This window comes from Stomoxys calcitrans, chromosome 1 (assembly GCF_963082655.1).
Source record: "Stomoxys calcitrans chromosome 1, idStoCalc2.1, whole genome shotgun sequence".
NCBI classification, from domain to species: domain Eukaryota; kingdom Metazoa; phylum Arthropoda; class Insecta; order Diptera; family Muscidae; genus Stomoxys; species Stomoxys calcitrans.
In genome coordinates, this window is record NC_081552.1 from 255,304,639 (window position 1) to 255,328,798 (window position 24,160).

Genomic DNA, 24,160 nt, shown 5'->3' on the forward strand with positions numbered 1-24,160 from the left:
CCCGGCCGAACTTAATGCCTTTTTACTTGTTTCAGATTCGTACTCTATACCTTTAATTTTTTTTTTGGAAATGGTCGACCTTTCTGAATCTTGGGGACAGATTTTTATATCAAACTCGTGCTCTACTCTTAAATGCCTTTCATTTGACTACCATTTTGTACTAATTGCATTAAATCTCAGTTTGAGGAGTTTTGAGGTTGGCTCGCTCCCCCTAGTTAGTTGACCCCAAGGTCAAATTCCACGTTCGTGTTTTTGATTTACTATCCTTACCATCTAAACAAAATTTCGCTCAAAACGCTGTATCCGTCTTTAATATTTTATCTCTTGGAAATTTTTTCTACAGAAAAATCCATTCATGGAAAACTAAACTCTTTTGTCTTTTCTAAATAGATGACCCCGCTTTACTCACCCTAAATAAATCCCTTTGTAGAACACTCTTTTGCCTTTATTAAATAGATGACCACTCTGTACTCACCCTAAAGAAATCCCAAGTTGAGCCATGCAATAGCGTTCCATATTGTACTTCAGTTTGCATGGCCAAGTCTTCTGGTGAATTAATCGGTGTTACCATGCGTTCGACCGTCAAAAAGGCAGCCAAATTGGCAGTGTAGGATGAAATGAGGATTAGGGTAAAGAACCACCAGACGGCGCCAACAATGCGTCCCGATATTGAACGCGGTGATATGTCACATCCTTGCTGCATAAAGGCGGCCAGGGAGAACCAAAATGAATTCAGGATGCTAAAGTCATTAACAGCAGCCGATGCTGCTTGGCCTCCAGGTCCACCCACAACGCCACCAGCACCTGGTGTTACAGCTGGCATAGGTCCCGGAACTGGTACACCACCAATAATACCAGGAGGCTGTTGATTCGAGAGTTGTTCATGATGCGCAGCATGATTTTCTGTAAAAAACAAAACAAAGGGAAACAAAAATCAAATGTTTTTAGTTCGTTATAGTTAAGCTAAAGGAAATTTAATTTTCATTTGTTTTAGTTTCAATAGAAACACAACATGCCATTGGGCATGCAGGCAAAAATCATGAATTTGCCTGGGATGGAAGATGCCAAGAATGTCTTCACAAATAAAAAAAACACAAAGAGAGGAGTAGAATTCAAACTGTAAGCATTTTGTGTTGTTGTTGTTGTTGTTTTTGGGGTTTGTCCTTGTGTCTTTTCTTTCCCTATTTTCAGGCTTTGGTTGTGCGCTTTGTTTAAATTTATTTCAAGTTGGAAATTCACAATGAAAGAATCAACATCTGTAGGAAGACAGCCGGCCATGAGGTATAAGAGTTACTAACTATTCATCACACTCGCATGGTAGTTACATCTGTGTGGAAAGTTGAGGTCCGCATGAAAGCATTTCACTCAATTTCAATATGGTACAAAGAATGGTGTACATTGGGCCGTAGTGATTTTGAATATATCAAAATGATCCCAATGCCATCCAAATGTTTGCCGTATAAGGCTTGTTATAGTACATGGGTGCGTATGAAGGAGATACGTTACACATACGCCTGGATGTACACATTTTGCAAGAAATCGTGCTTGGGTAGATTGTTGAAACTCAATGACAGAGCCCGATTGTTTGTAGTCTTTTTAAGTAGTATCATAATTGTATTTTCTGTAGTTAAATATTTTTGACCCACAGTCTTATTGTGTGTCAATATGCTAAATATAGGATCTCATTAAATATCCATTAAAAATGGTAATGAAAATAAGCAAGTAAGAAGGCGGGCCGAACTTTGGATACCCACCACTTCGGATATATATGTAAACCACCTTTCATCAAAATCCGGCGAAAATTGCATACCTTATGTCCCATAGCAGCTATATCTAAATATGTTCCGATTTGAACCAAATACTAATAAGAACAGTAGCTATATAAAAAAACAAACCGATCTCAACTATATACGAAATCGGACAATAAATACGCCTCTTATGGGCCCAAAACCTTAAATCGAGAAATCGGTCTATATGGCAGCTTTATTCCAATCTGGACCGATCTCGGGCAAATTGAAGAAGGATGTCGAACAGCCTAACTAAATTCACTGTCTCAAGTTTCAGCGACATCGGACAATAAATGCCTCTTTTATGGCCCCAAAACCTAAAACCGAGAGACCGGTCTATATGGCATCTATATCCAAATCTGGACCGATCTGTCCCATATTACAGAAGTATCTCAAGGGGCTTAACTTTACACACTGTCCCAAATTTCGGCGATATCGGACAATAAATGCGCCTTTTATGGGCTCAAAACCATAAATCGAGAAATCGGTTAATATGGCTGCTATATCTTAATCTAAACCGAATGGGGGCAAATTAAAGAGGAATATCAAAGGGCCTAACACAACTCACTGTCCCAAATTTTAGCAAAATAAGATAATAAATTTGGCTTTATAGGCTTAAAACCCTAAATCAGCGGATTGGTCTAAATGGCAGCTATATCCAAATTTTGACCGATCTGGGCCAAATTATAGAAGGATGTCAAAGGGCCTAACACAACTCACTGTCCCAAATCTCGGTTAAATCGGATTACAAATATGGCTTTTATGGGCCTAAGACCCTTAATCGGCGGATCGGTCTATATGGCCGCTATATCCAAATTTTGACCGATCTGGGCCAAATTGAATAGAGATATCGAAGGGTCTAATACAAGATTCGGCAAAATCGGATTACAAATGTGGCTTTTATGGGCCTAAGACCCTAAATCGGCGGATCGGTATATATGGCAGCTATATCCAAATCAGGGCCGATCTAAGCCGATTAGGGCGGATCGGTCTATATGGGGTTTTCATCTAATTTAGTCCGATATAGCCCATCTTTGAACTTAAGCTGCTTATGAAAAAAAAAATCTGTGCAAAGTTTCAGCCAAAAATCTCAAATTTTAAAGACTGTAGCGTGATTTCAACAGACAGACGGACAGACAGACGGACGGACAGACGGACGGACGAACAGATAGACGGATAGACGGACGGACATGGCAAGATCGTCTTAGTTTTTTACGCGGAAGTGGATATTTGGTCGGACATGGATATCTCGATGTGTTCCACACGGAATGATGAAATGAATATACCCCAATTCTTCGGTGGTGGGTATAATAACCAAGTATAGGCATATCCTTATCATATTTAATACTGTGAAGTTTTATACAGGTAACAGTTCCAAATTTCAGCGAAATCGGATAATAAATGTAACATATTAGGATTAAATGTTAGGAGTCTCAAAGCAGCATACTGTTTCAAATTTCATTGAAATCGGGTAAAAAATGCGCCTTTTATGGTCTTTAGACTCTAAAGGCAGCTATCAAGCTACCCAATACCATATTCGGGTGGGATATCGAGGACCTTAGTACAACTCACTGTTTCAAATATCAGCGAAATCAGACAAAAAAGGCGTTTCTTTTGGACTTAAGAACCCCATCGGTATATAAAGCATCTTTTTCCAAATAAAGTCCGATTTTGGATGATTGATTGATGATTGATTTGAAATGATTGGAGCTGCGATGTTATCTAGATCATGTGCAAAATTTCAAGTGCCTATGTAGTCTCGTCCAGATCGGACTATATTTAGATATAGCTGTCATATGGACCGATCTATCGATAAGGGGTCTGAAGGCAATAAAAGCTTTATTTATTTCGCTGAAATTTGAAACAGTGGGTTAGTTTAAACCTCTCGACATAAATATGGTTTAGATCGGACTATATTTAGATATAGCTGCCATATCGACCGATCTCCCGTTAAAGGGTCTGAAGGCCATAAAAGCTTTATTTTTTGTCCGATTTCGCTGAAATTTGGAATAGTGCGCAGTTTTAAGCCTTCCAACATCCGACTCAAATATGGTACAGTTCGGACTATAATTAGATATAGCTGTCATTTAGACCGATCTGTCTATAAAGGGTCTGAAGCCCATAAAAGCTACATTTATTACCCGATTTCGCTGAAATTTGAAACAGTGAGTTATTTTTAGCCTACTGATAACCGACCTAAATATGGTTCAGATCGGACTATACTTAGATATAGCTGCCATGTAGACCGATCTGCCGATAAGGGGACTGAAGCCCATAAAAGCTTTATTTATTACCCGATTTCGCTGAAATTTGTAACAGTGAGTTTTTCTGAGCCTCACAATATCGGACCCTAATGTGGTTCAGATTGGTTAATAATTGGATGTATCTACCAATGAGACCAATATTTTGTTCTACAAAATTGAATAGTGACATATATATTAGACCACTCAATGTTCGTGCCAAATTTGGGTGCTTAAGTTATGCAATTTTCACCGGATTATGACGAAATGGGGTTAACATATATACCCGAGGTGGTGGATATGCAAAGTTCGGCCCGGCCGAACTTAACGCCTTTTTACTTGTTTTTAATTATATTTCTTAAATTTTTTCGTCTAGTTTAAATTTTCTTGGCAATCATTCATCATGGGCATATCATTTCGACCTTGTCTTTGTTTTTGAGTTGTGTTCTCAAAATATCTTAAAATTTCTCGGAGACGCTAACGAAAATATTCCAAATTGCTTTACGGTCTAGTGCAATTGCCTACATCAGGTGCTACTTCAATGCAACTGGGTACAAGTATTGGCCCAATGGTGTAGGTAGCTGTTATCTATGACTACCATTACCCACACCCAATGCTCGGCTACCCCTTCGAGCGTAGTTTTGTTTATTTTTACAGTCGTTTCATAGTTGAAGCGGCATGGTATGCTGCTGATATTTGATGACTGTGCCTTTGACTTTTTATTCCTCATGACTTCACATATGTATCTCCTCAGTCGGGGAATTCATGCAACAACGTGTTTGTAGATTTCTCTCCATCTCCATCATATTTGTCTGACTACCTTCGAGCGTTTGTCTGTAGTTGTGTGTGTGTGTGTGTGTATGACTCTAGGTTTGTGAATAATTTCATAGGTTTGCTTGTATGTTCATTTGTTGTAGTTTTTTTTTCCGGATTATTTGTTTTTTTCTACTTGCTTCGAGGTTATCGTGCCTGGCATACAAAAAACCTATCTCTTCTTCTGTCGCTGTCTCTTAGGCCCTCGCCGTAGATTGATGTGTGTATGAGTGAGGGTGTGTGTGTGCATGCGCTTGGATGTTAGTTGGCGTTTTTGTAGCTTTACGCAAAAATTAAATTAAGGCATACATTCAAGTCAGCTATCATCATTATATACATGTGTTTGTTATTTACATATACATACAAATGTGTGTATAGTCATTCGTGTATATGACACGGTTATAGACATGCATTTGTATTCATTTTTATAACTAAAGGCAATACACAGAGAGAGAGAGAGAGGGAGATATGGGGAATATCATGATAGCTCCTTTTAAAATTTTATGAAAAATGAGCATTGAGGACATAAAATACTCAAAATTGCGAATATGGATGTTTGGGTATGGTGGGTAGTATAAGCTTCCATGGAATTTTTACATTATAATCATGGTCCACATAGGTCTACTTTCCAATGTGGTTTCAAAGCTCCACTTTTCAGTACAGCATAAAGAAATCGTTTTCCAAATTTTCCCCAAATATTCGCTCTTCAGGGAACAGTTGACCTATCTTCTACCCGATTTTCATTAAATTTTAGTTTAATACGCTTCAAATATCATACAATAATGTTTAGTTTTCCAAATGGCGACCATTTGGGTCGATAACCTCAGCTTGAAAGTATTGAAAATGGTGGTTTGTAAATTTAGTGCCCCTGTAGGGCACTTCCTTTGAACTTTACTTATATCAGCAATCTCGAATATGTACAGGAATCACATACGCAGTCTCTTTTTCATGGAAATGTCCATATATGATGCCATGTATGCTCACTTCGAATCGTGTTAGCAGCCAGCATAAGTAATTTTTACATGACTGATTTGAATTTTGTTTTTCTGTTTATTTTGCACAATTTTTGTTGCTGTTTTTCGTTTTTGTTTTTGGTTTTTACTGCTGCTAGTTCATCGAGGCAAGAGTCAACGTTTCATACATTTGTAACATAAGATTGCAAGCCATCACCGACTATTGGGATGTTATGCTCATGTGTGTTGGCTGACGTGACGCCAAATGTCACGCACAGGCGTGTATTAAAATTACCCATAATGCGTATGTTGCTGCTGAAGCCATCACATACGTGGGTAATAGGACCAGTCGTTAACTATATTATTTTTAGCGAAAACATTTTGATAGCACACAACGCATGAATAAAATTGCAATTGTTATTTTATGATTAATGTTTAATTACTTTTGGGCAGGCCATGTTTTCGTTGAATAAATGGGCATGAGAAGAAAATAGGTATGGAAAGCATCAGTCAATAATTTGGAAAATATTTATGACAGATTGGGAATCTTAAATTAAATGAAAAACATACCCTCCACCATGGATCGCATTTGTTGAGTTAATTTCCCGGCATCTCTTCTTATGCAAAAAATGATATAAGGAAAGATTTGCTCTGCTATTAGAGCGATATCAAGATATGGTCCGGTTCGGACCACCATTAAATTATATGTTGCGGACCTGTGTAAAACGTCAACCAATTCGAATAAAAATTGCGCCCTTTGGGGGCTCAAGAAGAAAAATAGATAGATCGATTTATATGGGAGCTGTATCAGGCTATAGACCGATTCAGGATCCGTCGTGCCAAATTTCAGGGAAATCGGATAAGAATTGCGCACTCTAGAGGCTCATGAAGTCAAGATCCCAGGTCGGTTTATATGGGAGCTATATCACGTTATGAACCGATTTGAACCATACTTGTCACAATTGTTGGATTTCATAACAAAACACGTTGTGCAAAATTTCATTCCAATCGGATAAGAATTGCGCACTCTAGAGGCTCAAGAAGTCAAGACCCAAGATCGGTTTATATGACAGCTTTATCAGGTTATAGAACGATTTAAGCCATACTTGGCACAGTTGTTGGATATCATAACAAAACACGTCGTGCAAAATTTCATTCCAATCGGATAAGAATTGCGCCCTCTAGAGGCTAAAGAAATCAAGACCCAAGATCGGTTTATATGACAGCTATATAAGGTTATGAACCGATTTGAACCATACTTGGCACAGCTGTTGGATATCATAACAAAACACGTCGTGCATAATTTCATTCCAATCGGATAAGAATTGCGCCCTCTAGAGGCTCAAGAAGTCAAGACCCAAGATCGGTTTATATGACAGCTATATCAGGTTATGAACCGATTTGAACCGTACTTGGCACAAATGTTGGATATCGTAACAAAACAGGTCGTGTAAAATTTCATTTCAATCGGATAAGAATTGCGCCCTCTAGAGGCTCAAGAAGTCAAGACCCAAGATCGGTATATGTGGCAGCTATATAAAAACATGGACCGATAAGGCCTATTTACAATCCCAACCGACATACACTAATAAGAAGTATTTGTGCAAAATCTCAAACGACTAGCCTTACTCCTTCGAAAGTTAGCGTGCTTTCGACACACAGACGGACGGACGGACGGATACCCCCATCCTATGGTGGAGGGTATAAAAAAAAATACTTGGTACATGGCAAAAATCTTTTTGGAGACGATAAAGAACTTCATAAATTTTGTTCTAATTCGAAGAGAGTTATAGGAATTCATGTCATAATGTTATTGACTGTAGACTAGGATCAAATTATGTATTTTATTCAAATACTAGCTGGATAAGGCCCGCTCCGCTGCGCCTCTTTAACTCTCTAATATCTTTTTAGGGAGGGGACACTTCGCCCTGAATGTGGATATCGAATTCGTGCTACTGTAGCCTATGCCCGCCTATGACGCTGAACGCCTGCGTTCGAATCCTAGCGAGAACAAGAAAAAATTTAAAGCGGTGGTTATCCCCTCTTAATGCTGGCGACATTTGCGAGGTACTATGCCATGCATGGTCATGTAAAAAACTCTCCCCAAAGAAGTGTCGCACTGCGGCACGCCGTTCGGACTCGCCTATAAAAAGGCCCCCTATCGTTGATAAACTCAACTTGAAAGCACTCATTGATGTGTGAGAAGTTTGCCCCTGCTCGGTTCCTGGGCAAATTTTTACTCTACTCCCAAATGCCTTTTCTTTGAGCCCCATATAATTGTATTGGTAAATATTTCGGGTTTTGAGGGTATTTCAGGGGTGTAGTGGCCACGAAGACACTTCTTCCTTAAAGTAGATATAAGATTCGTGCTCTACTTTCAAAAACATTTTACATGAGCCCCATAATGGCATGATCGGTAAATAAGTTCTATTTGAGGGTGGGGTGGACCCCTGGGTCTTTGTTCTGAAAATGAGTATCAATATGCTGAAAATCTATAAATTTCCACCCTAAATAGCTTTTATATAATTGGGAGGTATTTTGGAGTGGGGCGGCTCCCCAAATACATGGAGGCCCCCATAGTGCAGAGGTTAGCATGTCCGCCTATGACGCTGAACGCCTCGGTTCCATCAGAAAAAATTTTCAGCGGTGGTTTTCCCCTCCTAATGCTGGCAACATTTGTGAGGTACTTTGCCATGTAAAGATTCTTTCCAAAGAGGTGTTGCACTGCGGCACGCCGTTCGGACTCGGCTATAAAAAGGAGGCCCCTTATCATTGAGCTTAAACTGGAATCGGACTGCACTCATTGATATGTAAGAAGTTCGCCCCGTTCCTAAGTGGAATGTTCATGGGCAAAATTTGCATTTTTACCTTTCGTATGAGCTCCAAATTGTCGGCACTGGACTGGCGGGTTTTGGACGGCCCCCAAGACATCCGACCCCAACAATGGAAACCATATTTTGTTTTGACTGTGAGAGTGCAAAGAAAAATTTGAACGAATCGCATTACCAATCACCGAGAATTGGCGTTTTGAAAATAAGGGCAATGAGAAGTGCTCCAATATGGATATCAAATACGTGCTCAACTCCCAAATCCCTTTCATTTGAGTCCTATATTGCCTTGGTCGGCAAATATGAACCGTTTGAAGGGTGTTTTGAGGCTGGACGGCCACCGGCACTATGCCCAGAAAATAGACATCAAATTCGTTCTTTACTCCCAAATACCGTTGATTTGAACTCTATGTTGCCATAATTTGAAATGAAGTTCAGTTTAGGAGGTGCTTTAGAGCGTACCCCCATACACTTGGCTCCAAAATTGGATATCAAATTCGTTTTCTATTCTCAAATACCTTTCATTTGAGTCCCATATTGTCATAATGGGTCAAATAACCCATTTGACGTATCTTTAGGAGGAAAAGCGCTACCTAGACTTGAATGCAAATTTTAATGTCATATTCGTAATCTACTCCCTAATACCTTTCATTTGAGTCCCATATAGCCATGGTGGGCTAAAATGCCCATTTGGGGGTATTTGGGGGGGTGGTTTACCTCCCATTACTTGGACCTAATGTTTTATGCCATACTAGCTGACCCGGGCCCGCTCCGCAGTGCCTTCTTTTACTTTATATGGAACAAAAGTTTCCTTGAAATATTTATTATCGACAATTAAAGATCTTTTAGGGAAATACCATGCGACGAAAATAGTACATCGCTTGACTAACAGTTTAACAATATAAGTGCCTTTATCTGAATCCCATATGATCTTTATTGATCTACGAATTTAAGTTTGGGTGTAAGGTGTACTCCATTCTTAAAATCCCAAATTCCTTTATTTGAGCCCCATATTGCGATGGTCACTAAAAAATTGCTGTTTGTGGGGTATTTTGGGTATCAATTCTTGCGAAAATGGGTATCAATCCTTGCTCTACCCCCCAATACCTTTCATTTAAGCTCCACATTTACATGGTGGGTAAATATGCCCGATTTAGGGGTGTTTTGGCGATTGGTGTGGTCCTCCAAACACTAAGCAAATACGGTGAGCAAATACGTCCTACTTGGGGTTGTTATGGTGGTGGGACGTCCGCAAGACAGTTGGCCCCTAATGTTAATATCAGATACGTGGTCCACTCCCACATACCTTTAATTTGAGCCCCATATTTCCATAGTCGGCAAACATGACCGCCTTGGGGGGTGTTTTGGGGGATGGCCGGCCACTCAGTGAGTTGACCTTGAAAATATATATCGGATTTGTGTTCAACTCTAAAAACCCTCTTATTTGAGCCTCATGATGCAATAGTCAGCAAATATTTCCTATTTTGGTGGTATTGTGTGGTGGCCCCATAGACACTTTTCCCGAATATTGATATCAGATTCGTGCTCTACTCCCAAATATCTTTCATTTGAGCCCCATATTGCTATGGTCGTAAATTTTTCCCCTTGGGGAATGTTTTTGGGGAGAGGCGGCCCCCCAAATGCTTGGTCCCACTTTGGATATCAGGTTCGAATTCTACACTCAAATACCATTTTTTTTAAGCCCCATATTGTAATGGTCTTAAATTTGTCCTCTTTGGGGGGTGTTTTGGGGAAGGAGTGGACCCCCAGAAACGTGATCCCACATTTGGATATCAGATTCGTATTCTGCTCGCAAATACCTTTCATTTGAGTCCCATATTGCCATGGTCGGTAAATATGTCCGATTTAGGGGTGTTTTGGGGCTTGGAGTGGTCCCCCTAGTACTTGGTCCGACAATTGGATATCATATACGTTTTCTTATCCTAAATACCTTTCATTTGAGTCCCATATTGTCGTGATTGATCTAAATATATGTTTGGTAGGTTTTGGGGTGGGGCAGCCCCCCTAGGTACCCCATCCGAAATTTGTATACCAAATTTTTATTTTTAGGGTACTATGTGAGAGCACACAAAATTTCGCTTAAATCGCATCACCCATCTCCGAGATCTGGCGTTTCTGAAAATTAGGGTAAGGGGGAAGGGTCCGCCCCCCACACCCCCCCCTTCAGATATCAAAAAACGTAATACCATATTTTCACCACGGAGTCATTATGCACCATCTGTGAAAATTTCAAGAAAATCGGTTCAGCCGTTTCTTAGTCTATAAGGAACACACAAACATACAAACAAACAAACAAACAATTGATTTTTGTATACAATATAAGATTTCTTTTGTGAAGATAACTTTCTTTTATATGAAAAGGCGATAGGCCGCCTCATATTCCTTAGATTTCTACAAAAAAAAACACAAAATGTCTTTAAGTAGGGCTGAAAAGGATTTTTTTCTTTTTCTTCAACATTTAATTGAAACACAAATTTATTACCTGCTTGAAATTGCACAATGCGCCATTCATACGGTGAAAATCTTGATACAAAGAACAGAACGATGCTGACTCCAATGTAACTGAATATCACGCTAACCTGTAAAGTAAATGCAGTAGAAAAATATATGAGTAAAACCATAGACTGTTATATTAAAAAAAAATCTGAATATACTTTTTTTTAAGAATATTACAAAAGTCCTATTATTTTTCAAAATTGCTTTCATTTATTTTCTCTTAAGGAAAACACAAACAGAACCTAAGTCAGGAATTCTGTGCAACTAATAGAATCCATAGATGTTTTCCATACCACACCCCTGAGTCGATTCATACCGATCGACTTATCGACTGTCCGTGTTCATTTGTGTACAAAGTACAAATTTCATCCCTTCATCTTCCAATTTTGTTCAGGAATGCTTCTCGGCCTTAAGACAATTTCAATTGAGATTGGAAACAATTGGTTCAGATTTGCATATAGCTCCCATATATATATATTCGTCCGATTTGGACGAACATCGATTCTTTCGAAATAAGGTTGTCTCAATCTCATGACGATCTTGCAATTTTAGTTGGCGCAACGCGTCAATGGTTATTGGAACAGCCCCTGATTTTGGACGACCTTCACGAAACTTGTCTTTAAGTGAACTACGACCTCGGTTGAATTCACCTTACCATCGATAAACACGGGTCCTTAATGGAGCTGCATCGCCAGAAATTGAATTAAGTTCTTCGATGCATTGTTATTGAGTAAATCCACGTTGAAATGAATCTTTTAAGTTACTGTAAACAACACAAATATCGCTCGTTTGTCAAAACGTTCGGAGTACGTATAACCTTAAAAATGTCAAGCTTTTCGATAGAGCTGTCAGTTGGCAGATTGCAACACAAGGGTAGTCCAATCCCAAAGGGTGATTTTTTAGCTATTGTCTCTTTGGCAACACTGGTTTCCACAGCTTACGCACGTTTCGTGTTTTGTTCCACTGTCAAACATCTTCAGTTTTTAACCATGAATCGTCTTGCGAACGAACATCGCTTGCAAATGATTGAATTTTATTATGAAAATGCGTGCTCTGTTAGAAAGTTCATCGCGCGTTCGTTTTTGCTCAATACCAATGCATCCAGAAAAAATCACAGTTTGGTGCAGTTTATGGGCTGGTGGCATCATTTGACGGTACTTCTTCAAAGATGATGCAAATCGTTATATAGAAGACTATGCCACATGCCACACAGCCCGCGTAACAATGAACTTATTGAGAGGCGAGTTCGGTGAACATTTTATTTCAAGTTCGTGAGCGGTCAATTGGCCGCCTAGATCGTGTGATTCAACGCCTTTAGACTATTTTTTTGTGGGGCTATGTTAAAGCTTATGTCTATACATACAAGCCCGCTTCAATTGACGAATTGAAGGACAACATTAAAGCATTTATTCGTGAGATAACGCCGATAAACCGGCGCGTCCACAGGTTGCTGATAGTGGAAAGCTTCGTATTTATGCGGAGTAGCAGCAAATATGGCTACTCCGCAGGAGTTAGGTGGCACTGGCTGATATTTAAATACTGAGTGCCAATGGTATTCGAGAGGTTATGGCGAGTTATTGGCGCCTTCAAATGACCAATGCTCAACATCAGCGTCTGTTCCCTGGTTAGGGGCGGCTGAAGGTTAGCGGATCTCAGAGCGAGCGATATCGAGGTTTACATGTGCGATCCCACAAAACCCATGCGGTTGGGGCGCTGGGCCAGTATCTAACACACAAAGCACAACAATATCATTGTTATATAATAGAAGCCCTTATATAGGCTGACCCCTTTTTAAAATGTCTTAGGCACTTATTGTCCGATTTTGCTGAAATTTTACACAGTGAGCTGTGTTATACTCTCCATACAGACCGATATGCTGGTCCCATTACTGGCTTATTTATTACCAGCTTTCGCTGAAATTTGCAACCCTGAGTTATATTAAGCCTCCCGATACCTGACCTGAATATGGATTACATCGGTCTATATTTAGATATAGCTGCTATATAGACCGATCTCCCGATAAAGGGTCTGAAGACCATAAACGCTTTATTTATTGCCCGATTTCACTAAAATTTGCAACAATGAGTTATTTTAAGCCTCCCGACACCTGACCTGAATATGGATTGGATCGGTCTATATTTAGATATAGCTGCTATATAGACCGATCTCCAGATAAAGGGTCTGAAGACCATGAACGCTTTATATATTACCCGATTTTGTTGAAATTTTAAACAGTGAGTAGTTTAGATCTTCCCGGCATTTGACGTAAATATCGTTCAGATCGGACTATATTTAGATATAGCTGCCATATAGACCGATCTCCCAATAAAGGGTCTGAAGCCCATAAAAGCTTTATTTTTTAACCGTTTTCGCTGAAATTTGCAACAGTGAGTTATTTTAAGCCTCCCGACACCTGATCTGATTATGGATTAGATCGGTCCATAGTTAGATATAGCTGATTGTAACTACTCGAAATATTCGTCTGAGACCCCATAAAGTATATATATTCTTGATCGTCGTGAAATTTTATGTTGATCTAGCCATGTCCGTCCGTCCGTCTGTCGAAAGCACGCTAACTTCCGAAGGAGTAAAGCTAGCCGCTTGAAATTTTGCACAAATACTTCTTATTAGTGTAGGTCGGTTGGTATTGTAAATGGGTCATATCGGTCCATGTTTTGATATAGCTGCCATATAAACCGATCTTGGGTCTTGACTTCTTGAGCCTCTAGAGTGCGCAATTCTTATCCGATTGAAATGAAATTATGCACAACGTGTTTCGTTATTATATCCAACAACTGTGCCAAGTATGGTTCAAATCGGTCTATAACCTGATATAGCTGTCATATAAACCGATCTTGGGTCTTGACTTCTTGAGCCTCTAGAGGGCGCAATTCTTCTCCAATTTGAATGAATTTTGGCACGTAGTATTTTGTTAGGATATCCAACAACTGTGCCAAATATAGTTCAAATCGGTTCATAACCTGATATAGCTGTCATATAAACAGATCTGGGGACTTGACTTCTTGAGCTTCTAGAGGGCGCAATTCCTATCCGATTTGGCTGAAATTTCGCAAGACGTTTTTTATTGTTACTTTCAACAACTATGTCAAATAAAGTACAAGTCGGTTAATAACCTGATTTAGCTGCCATATAAACCGATCTGGGATCTTGACTTCTTGAGCCTCTAGAGGTCGCAATTATTATCCGATTTGCCTGAACTTTTGTACGAAGGATTCTCTCATGACCATTAACATACGTGTTTATTATGGTCAAGAGCGAAATTCTTATTCGAATTGGCTGACATTTTACACAGGTCTCCAACATAAATATAATTTAATTGTGGTCCAAACCGGACCATATCTTAATATCGCTCTAATAGCAGAGCAAATCGTTTCTTATATCCTTTTTTTTGCCTAAGAAGAGATACCGGGAAAAGAACTCGACAAATGCGATCCATGGTGGAGGGTATATAAGATTCGACCCGGCCGAACTTAGCACGCTTTTACTTGTTTTTTATTCAATTTCGCTGGAATTTAAAACAAAGCGTAATGTTAAGCCTCCCGACATCTGACGTAAATATTATTCAGATCGGACTATATTTAGATATAGCTGTTATATAGACCGATCTGCCGATAAAGGGTATGAAGACCATAAAAGCTTTATTTATTACCCGATTTCGCTGAAATTTGCAACAGTGGGTTAGTTTTAGCCTCCCAACATCTGATCTTAATATGGTTTAGATCGGACTATATTTAGATATAGCTGTTATATACACCGATCTCCAGATAAAGGGTCTGAAGACCATAAAAGGTTTATTTATTACCCGATTTCGCTGAAATTTGCAACAGTGAGTTATTTTAAACCTCCCGACGCCTGATTTGAATATGGATTAGATCGGTCTATATTTCGATATAGCTGCCATATAGACCGATCTCCCGATAAAGGGTCTGTAACCCATAAAAGCTTTATTTATTACCCGATTTTGTTGAAATTTTAAACAGTGGGTAGTTCAGAGCTTCCCGGCATCTGACGTAAATATGGTTCAGATCGGACTATATTAAGATATAGCTGCCATATAGACATATCTCCCGATAAAGGGTCTGAAGACCATAAAAGCTTTATTTATTACCCGATTTCGCTGAAATTTGCAACAGTAAGTTATTTTAAGCCTCCCGACACCTGATTTGAATATGGATTAGATTGGTCCATATTTAGATATAGCTGCCATATAGACCTATCTCCCGATAAAGCGTCTGAAGCCCATGAAAGCTTTATTTTTTAACCGATTTCGCTGAAATTTGCAACAGTGAGTTGTTTTACGCCTGCCAACATAGGGCCCAAATAAGGTTCAGATCGGACTATATTCAGATATAGCTGCGATATTCGGCAGGGCCGAACTTAATGCCTTTTTACATGTTGCTTGTTACAATGGCTACTAATTATAGTCTTCATACTTTGCATTTCCCCTTACAGAACATATAATCATAAGGCACACATTGCTGGCACAAAGAAATTCTATTGAATTTCTTAAGGCATACCATAAAATCAGATAAAGGCATATAACAATACCCAAGTCAAATAGAAAAATAGATATTCAATTTCGTTCGTTCGAGTAAATTATTAAGATACTCTACTCTGCCCCTACTAGCAAATGGAGACATAAATAAATTGGGGGAGGTGCCCACAATGGAGTATCATGTATTCCCTGATTAGGGTCGACTTATTTTCGACGGTGGCAAAATTGAAATCGAAAGTAATTCAAAGAAACAGTACCCTGGTACAGACAAGACCACTAAGAAACAAATCCACATGGCAACAACAAATATATACAGCAAAATAGTTGGTGTAACTAAAGTAAATTGTGGCTACCAAAATAATGACCCTCCGGAGGTTGATACAATCATACGAAGGCACGTACACACACACACATATGAGCATACTTTTGTATGAATTCTTTGTTTAGTAACTGGCAAAATAATAGGCACACTCTAGATGCCATGTGATTTTGCTGCCTTTACCGTTCCTCTGTAGCCTTCCCCTTTCCCCTACAGCTCATTCGGTTGACCTTGATTGTTGATATTTAAGGCGAATTTCTACTACACCTGAAAGAATGACAATATAACAATAGACATGAAGCTGTATAAGAATGTATTACACGCTTAATGCCCATGAATCCACATACGACTACAAATACAAATACTCTTATCCATTTCTATGTGTATATGTACAGCACAATGAATCCCTTGCATATAAATGTCCTTAGTAGGAAATCTAAGAGGAGTTCCAAGTAGGCTTATCAGTATACCCAAACCAAAAAGCTGACAGCAATTCCTCAGTGGCTTCCATTTATAAGGGCAATTTGAACGGTTACAGTGGAGAAGATTACCCCAATGGCAACATGTAATTAGCTTTGCTAGCATTACTCACATAAAACCTAGAAAGAGTTTTAAAACTTACTAGCCGAACCGGGCCCGCTCTGCTGCGCCTTCTTTAGCTCTCTCATATCTTTTTAGGGTAGGGACACTTCGCTCTGAATGTGGATATTGAATTCGTGCCATTGTAGCCACCGTAGCGAAGAGGTTAGGTTGTCCGCCTATGATGCTGAACGCCTGGGTTCGAATCCTGGCGAAACTGTTAGAAAAATTTTCAGCGGTAATTTTCCCCTCCTAATTCTGCCAACATTTGTGAGGTACTGTGCCATGTAAAACTTCTCTCCAAAGAGGTGTCGCACTGCGGCACGCCCTTCGGACTCGGCTATAAAAAGGAGGCCCCTTATCATTGAGCTTAAACTTGAATCGGACTGCACTCATTGATATGCGAGAAGTTTGTCCCTGTTCCTTAGTAGAATGTTCATGGCCAAAATTTGCATTTGTATTTGCCATTGTAGCCTATGATGCTGAACGCATTCGAATCCTGGCGAGAAAATCGGATAAAGCGATGTTTATCCCTTCTTAATGCTGGCGACAGTTGCGAGGTACAATGCCATATGTGGAAATTTAAACAAATAAAAAGGCATTAAGTTCGGCCGGGCAGAAATTTATATACCCTCCACCATGGATCGCATTTGTCGAGTTCTGTGAGCGGTATCTCTTTTTAGACAAACATAGAATATTGAATAAGAACTGTCATGCCATTGAAGCTATATCAAGTTATAGTCCGATTCGGACCATAAATGAATGCTGAACATTGTAGAAGTCATTGTGTAATATTTCAGTTCATTCGGATAAGAATTGCGCCTTGTAGGGGCTCAAGAATCAAAATCGGGAGATAGGTTTATATGGGAGCTGTATCAAGCTATTGATCGATTCAGACCATATTAGACACCATATGTTGAAGGTCATGCGAGAAGCCGTTGTACAAAATTACAGCCAAATCGGACGAGAACTGCACCCTCTACATGCTCAAGAAGTCAAGATCCCAAATCGGTTTATATGGCAGCTATATCAGTTTCTATACCGATTTACTTGGGACAGTTATTGGAAGTCATAACAAAACACCTCATGCAAAATTTCAGCCAAATCGGACGAGAATTGCGCCCTCTAGAGGCTCAAGAAGTCAAGACCCAAGATCGGTTTATATGGCAGCTATACCAGATTATAAACCGATTTAAATCATACTTAACACAGTTGTTGAAAGTGATACCAAAACACTACGTGGAAAATTTTAATAAAATCGGAGAGAACTGCGCCCTCTAGATGCTCAAGAAGTCAAGACCCAAGATCGATCTATACGGCAGCTGTATCAAAACATGGACCGATTAAAATCAAACTTAGCGTAGTTGTTGGAAGTGCTACCAAAACACTACGAGCACAATTTCAGTCAAATCGGACGAGAATTGCGCCCTCTAGAGGCTCAAGAAGTCAAGATCCCAGATCGGTTTATATGGCAGCTATATCAGGTTATGGACCGATTTGGGCCATACTTGGCACAGTTGTTGAAAGTGCTACCAAAACACTACATGCAAAATTTTAATAAAATCGGAGAGAATTGCGCCCTCTAGATGCTCAAGAAGTCATGTCCCGAGATCGGTTTATATGGCAGCTATATCAAAACATGGACCGATTTAAATCATACTTAGCGTAGTTGTTGGAAGTGCTACCAAAACACCATGAGCATAATTTAAATAAAATCGGACGAGAATTGCGCCCTCTAGAGGTTCAAGAAGTCAAGACCCAAGATCGGTTTATATGGCAGCTATATCAAAACATGGACCGATTTAATTCATACTTAGCGTAGTTGTTGGAAGTGCTACCAAAACACCACGTGCAAAATTTCAGCTAAATCGGATAAGAATCGCGCACTCTAGAGGCTTAAGAAGTCAATACCCAAGATCGGTTTATATGGCAGCTATAACTGGTTATGGACCGATTTGAACTATATCTGACACAGGTATTGGAAGTCATAACGAAACACCTCATGCAAAATTTCAGCCAAATCCGATAGGAATTGCGCCCTCTAAAGGCTCAAGAAGTCAAGACCCCAGATCGGTTTATATGACAGCTATACCAGATTATGAACCGATATCAACCATATTTAACACAGATGTTGGAAGTCAAAACGAAATGCGTCATGCGAAATTTCATCCAAATCGGATGAGAATTGCTCGCTCTATTGGCTCAAGAAGTCAAATTCCAAGATTGGTCTATATGACAGGTATACCAGATTATGAACCGATATCAACCATACTTAGCACAGATGTTGGAAGTCATAACAAAACACGTCGTGCGAAATTCCATTCCAATCGGATAAGAATTGCGCCCTCTAGAGGGTCAAGAAGTCAAGACCCAAGATCGGTTTATATGGTAGCTATATCAGGTTATGAACCGATTTGAACCATATTTTGGCACAGCTGTTGGATATCATAACAAAACACGTCGTGCAAAATTTCATTTCAATGGGATAAGAATTGCGCACTCTAGAGGCTCAAGAAGTCAAGACTCTAGATCGGTTTATATGGCAGCTATTGATATAGCTATTGATATAACATGGACCGATTTGACCCATTTACAATCCTAACCGACCTACACTTATCAGAAGTATTTGTGCAAAATTCCAAGCACTAGCTTTATTCCTTCGAAAGTTGGCGTGCTTTCGACAGACGGAGGGATGGGCAGAGGGACGGATGGACAGACGGACGAATGGACAGACGGACAGGTGGACAGACGGACGGATGGACAGACGGACGGACGGACATTGCTAGATCGACTTAGAATATCATGACGATCAGGAATATATAGTTTATGGGGTCTTAGACGCATATTTCGAGGTGTTACAAATGGAATGACGAAATTAGTATACCGCCCATCCTATGGTGGAGGGTATAAAAACTGGTTTATATGGCAGCTACATCTAAATATGATCCCATCTTGACCATATTCAGTTCGGACCTCGGGGAGCTTAAAGCAACTCAGGGTTCACATTTCATTGAAGTCAGGCAATACGGATACGGATCAATCCTAAATTTCAGCTCAATATCTCAACTTTTGGAGATTTTAGCGTGTTTGCAATAGACAGACGGATTGACGAATGCCCATTCGTCCGTCGGTCCGTCTGTCCGTCCGTCCGTACGTCCGTCTGTCGAAAGCACTCTAACTTTCGAAGGAATAAAGCTAGCCGCTTGGAATTTTGCACAAATACTTCCGATTAATGTAGGTCGGTTAGGATTGTAAATGGGCCATATCGGTCCACGTTTTGATTTAGCTGCCATATAAACCGATCTGGGATCTTGACTTCTTGAGCCACTAGAGGAAGCAATTCTTATCAGATTTAGCTGAAATTTTAAAACGAACGTTTAAATGGGTCAATAACCAGTTATAGCTGCCATATAAACCGATCTTGAGTCTTGACTTCTTGAACCTCTAGAGGGCGCAGTCCGATTTGACTGAAATTTTGCACGTGGTATTTTGGTAGCACTTCCAACAACTGCGATAAGTTTGGTTCAAATCGGTCTATGTTTTGATAATACTGCCATATAAACCGATTTTGGGTCCTGAATTCTTGAAACTCTAGAGGGCGCAATTCCTATCCGATTTGGCAGTCGGATATACACTCTGACATCATTGAATTGTCTTAAAGTTTTACGATGATCTACAATATGAAAGCTTTCGAAAATCCTTATTTGGATATTTGGATATGTTGCAATGAAAAGATGTAAATTTTGATTCCTATATTCAATTCCGATAATTAAAAAAAAAATTTTCCTGCTACTCTTAGTTGCATGTCCAACTACCATTTCCGACTGTGGTAGTTATCAACTTCTCTATTACAAAGTTTTTTTTTGTTAACATTTAGCCCACTTTGCAGTTAAGTTGTCAATACAGACATATAACTCCTTTGTATTCGCTTTTATTTGCCTGCTACCAGGACATTTATATGCCTTAGAACTAAGCAAGAAATGCAACAAAAAAATGGAAGCTTTTCGTACGAGTTGTCCTTGTATTGTAGGCTGCGAGTAGTGAAAAAGGCAACGAAACGGCAAATGTTGCTCATTTAATTTATGTCAAATTACTTGTTGTTACTTTATCAACTCTCGTCCTCTAGAGTGAGGAGAGTGTGTTAAATGCTTTGTTATTAGCTGCTAACGTCAGCTCCCGACAATCTTTCATCCCGGCTCCTTCCACTGTAACGTTTTGGGGACAAATAACTCCCAGCATTTTGCTAACTCCCGCTAGGCGGATGGATAAGACGTCCCGGCATATGTCGTGGTAGCCTCCAAATCTACTCAAGGAAATATTATTCATAAGCTGAGCTGCTTTTAGGTGGGCTGTTGACATACCTCCTCCACATTTTCTTTTGTCCTGTTTGGGCGGTGGAGATGGGCTTAAATGTTATGCCTCTGTGACTCCTGCTGGTTTGGTTGTGTTACTGTTATTGTTGTTGGTGTTATGGCAATTATTTTGTTTGTCGTTTAGCATGAATAAACTCAGTTTTGCATACCACCACATGCACGCACGCACCCACATTCACACATATTCACACACGTTAAGCGTTCGAGTCAAGGTAAGTCCTAATTAGTTTGTTTGAAGAGGAGTTGGTTGTATAGTGGCACGACAATGTCGTACTTTTATGTGCCTGTTATTACATCCGTTTCCGAGATTTGTTAGCACGATGTTTTCGCTTGCCACGCAATGAATTAAACGCTGCACATGTGAGCCTGACATGAGCATAAATCTGATTAAATACGCAATTTGTTGCTAGATTTTGTAATTGTTTTAATTTGCAACAATTTGCTGTAATTAAATTATATTGTATCAAAAGTTTTTGAGGTAGAGAGGATAGGTGAAATACCTAAGTTTTGATATATAACACGGTTAGCTCTTGTGAAATTATTTATAAACAAGTGAAAACGTTTTAAGTTCGGTCATGCCGAACTTTGGTTACCCACCAGCATGAATATATTGATCTTCGTATTTTATTATAACTTCACTACCATATCCATAGTTATGTCTAAGGGCTGGTCTAGATCATATTTTTTTCAGGTTCCAAGAACTCTTGAATAAGTCACAGTTTCAGCGATATCAGGCAAAAACAAGAAAGAGCGTGCTAAGTTCGGCCGAGCCGAATCCTATATACCCTCCACCATGGATCGCATTTGTCGAGTTCTTTGCTCGGTATCTCTTTTTAGGCAAGCAGAGAATATTGAATAAGAACTGTTATGCTATTGGAGCTGTTATGCTATTGGATCAAGTTATAGTCCGATTCGGACCATAAATGAATGCTGAACTTTGAAGAAGTCATTGTGTAATATTTCAGTTCATTCGGATAAGAATTGCGCCTTGTAGTGGCTCAAGAAGCAAAATCGGGAGATAGGTTTATATGGGAGCTGTATCAAGCTATTGATCGATTCAGACCATATAAGACACGTATGTTGGAAGTCATGAGAGAAGCCGTGGTACAAAATTTCTGCCAAATCAGATGAGAATAGCGCCCTCTAGAGGCTCAAGAAGTCAAGATCCCAGATTGGTTTATATGGCAGCTATATTAGGTTATCTACCGATTTGCGTCATACTTAGCACAGTTATTGGAAGTCATAACAAAACATCTCATGCAAAATCTACCGATTTGCGTCATACTTAGCACAGTTATTGGAAGTCATAACAAAACATCTCATGCAAAATCTCAGCCAAATCGGATGAGAATTGCGCCCTCTAGAGGCTCAAAAAGTCAAGATCCAAGATCGGTTTATATGACAGGTATATCAGATTATGAACCGATTTGTATCGTACTCAACACAGTTGTTGGAAGTGATACCAAAACACCATGTGCAAAATTTCAGCCAAATCGGATAAGAATTGCGCCCTCTAGAGGCTCAAGAAGTCAAGACCCAAAATCGGTTTATATCGCAGCTATATCAAAAAACCGACCGATTAGAACCACACATATAGCAGTTGTTGGAAGTGATACCAAAACAGCACGTGCAAAATTTCAGTCAAATCGGACAAGAATTGCGCCCTCTAGAGGCTGAAGAAGTCAAGACGTTATATGGCAGCTATATCAAAACATGGACCGATTTGTCCCATTTACAATCCCAACCGATCTACACAAACAAAACTACTCACTGTTTCAAATTTCGGCGAAATCGGGTTATATATAAAGCTTTTATAGGCTCCAGACCCCCTATCGTCAGATCACTCTATATGGCAGCCATATCTTAATATCGTCCGATCTGAACCATATTTGTGTCGGATATCGGGAGGCTTAAAACAACTCACTGATTGAAATTTCAGCGAAATCGGATAACAAATGCAGCTTTTACGGGCTTCAGACTCTTAACCGACAGTCTGTCTGCCCGCCCGTCTGTCTGTCCGCCCGTTTGCCCGTCTGTATGTTTATCTGATGAAATCAAGATACATTCCTTAAAAATTAAGATATTGAGCTGAAACCTTGCACAGGCTCCACAGGCAAGCTAAGTTCGAAAATGGGTTATATCGAACTAATCTTGTTATAGCCCCCGCCACATAGACCGATCTCCCGATATAAGGTCTAAGGCCCGTGAAAGCCATATTTATCATTCGATTTTTTATACCCACCACCGAAGGATGGGGGTATATTCATGTTGTCATTCCGTTTGCAACAAATCGAAATATCCAGTTCCGACCCTAGATTCTTTCTTATATATAACCAGTAAGGAAGGGTAAAAGTCGGTGCCGACTGTAGTATACCCTACACCTACTCTATAAGTATAATGTGGGACCTGTATCTTATTCTGAACCGATTTCGAAAAACTTCTCAGATAATGTAGTAATCGTCGAGGAAAGCGTTGTACAAAATTTTGGCAAGATTGGTCAAACATTGCGCTTGCAGTGGCCCTAGGAGTGAAAACCGGGCGTTATATATATTTATGAGAACTATATCTAAATCTGAACCGATCTCCATGAAATTCACCAGTTATGTCGATAGTCGTAAAAAAATCCCTCCTACCAAATTTCAAGAGAATCAGTTAACAAATGACCATTTTATTGCACTATTACTGAAAATCGGACGAACATATATATGGGAGCTGTATTCAGATCTGAACCGATTTTTTCCAATTTCAATAGGCTTCGTCTCTAGGCCGGTAAACATGTCTGTACCAAATTTGAAGGCGATCGGATGAAAACTACGACCTGTATTTTGTACACAAATTAATGTGGACAGACGGACGGACGGACAGACAGACAGACAGACGGACATAGCTAAATCGAATCAGAAAGAGATTCTGCGTCGATCGGTATATGGGACTATCTCTCTTCCTTTTGGGTGTTACAAACTAATTCACAAAGTTATAATACCCTGTACCATAGTAGTGGTGTAGGGTATAACTGTACCACACTATTGGTGTAGGGTATACAAATGAATTTGTGTTTGTTTGTTTGTATGTGTGTTCCTTATAGTCTCAGAAACGGCTGAACCGATAATCTTGAAATTTTAACTGATGGTGCATAATGATCCCGTGGTGAAAATAGGGTCGGACCCTCCCCCTTACCCTAATATTCAGAAACGCCAGATCTTGGAGATGGGTGTTGCGATTAAAGCGAAATTTT

The 24,160-nt window shown here is 39.6% G+C and overlaps 1 protein-coding gene across 1 annotated transcript in view; it reads right to left on the reverse strand.

The window, feature by feature from the left end:
* Window positions 1-24,160, reverse strand: part of LOC106094753 (glutamate receptor 1) — a 184,559-nt gene that overhangs the window by 46,462 nt on the left and 113,937 nt on the right. Inside the window, exons 10-11 of the mRNA XM_059360354.1 lie at window positions 11,125-11,221; window positions 476-903 (exon numbers count right to left, since the gene is read on the reverse strand). Coding sequence (XP_059216337.1) covers window positions 476-903; window positions 11,125-11,221 — 525 coding nt within the window. The remainder of the gene's footprint in view (window positions 1-475; window positions 904-11,124; window positions 11,222-24,160) is intronic.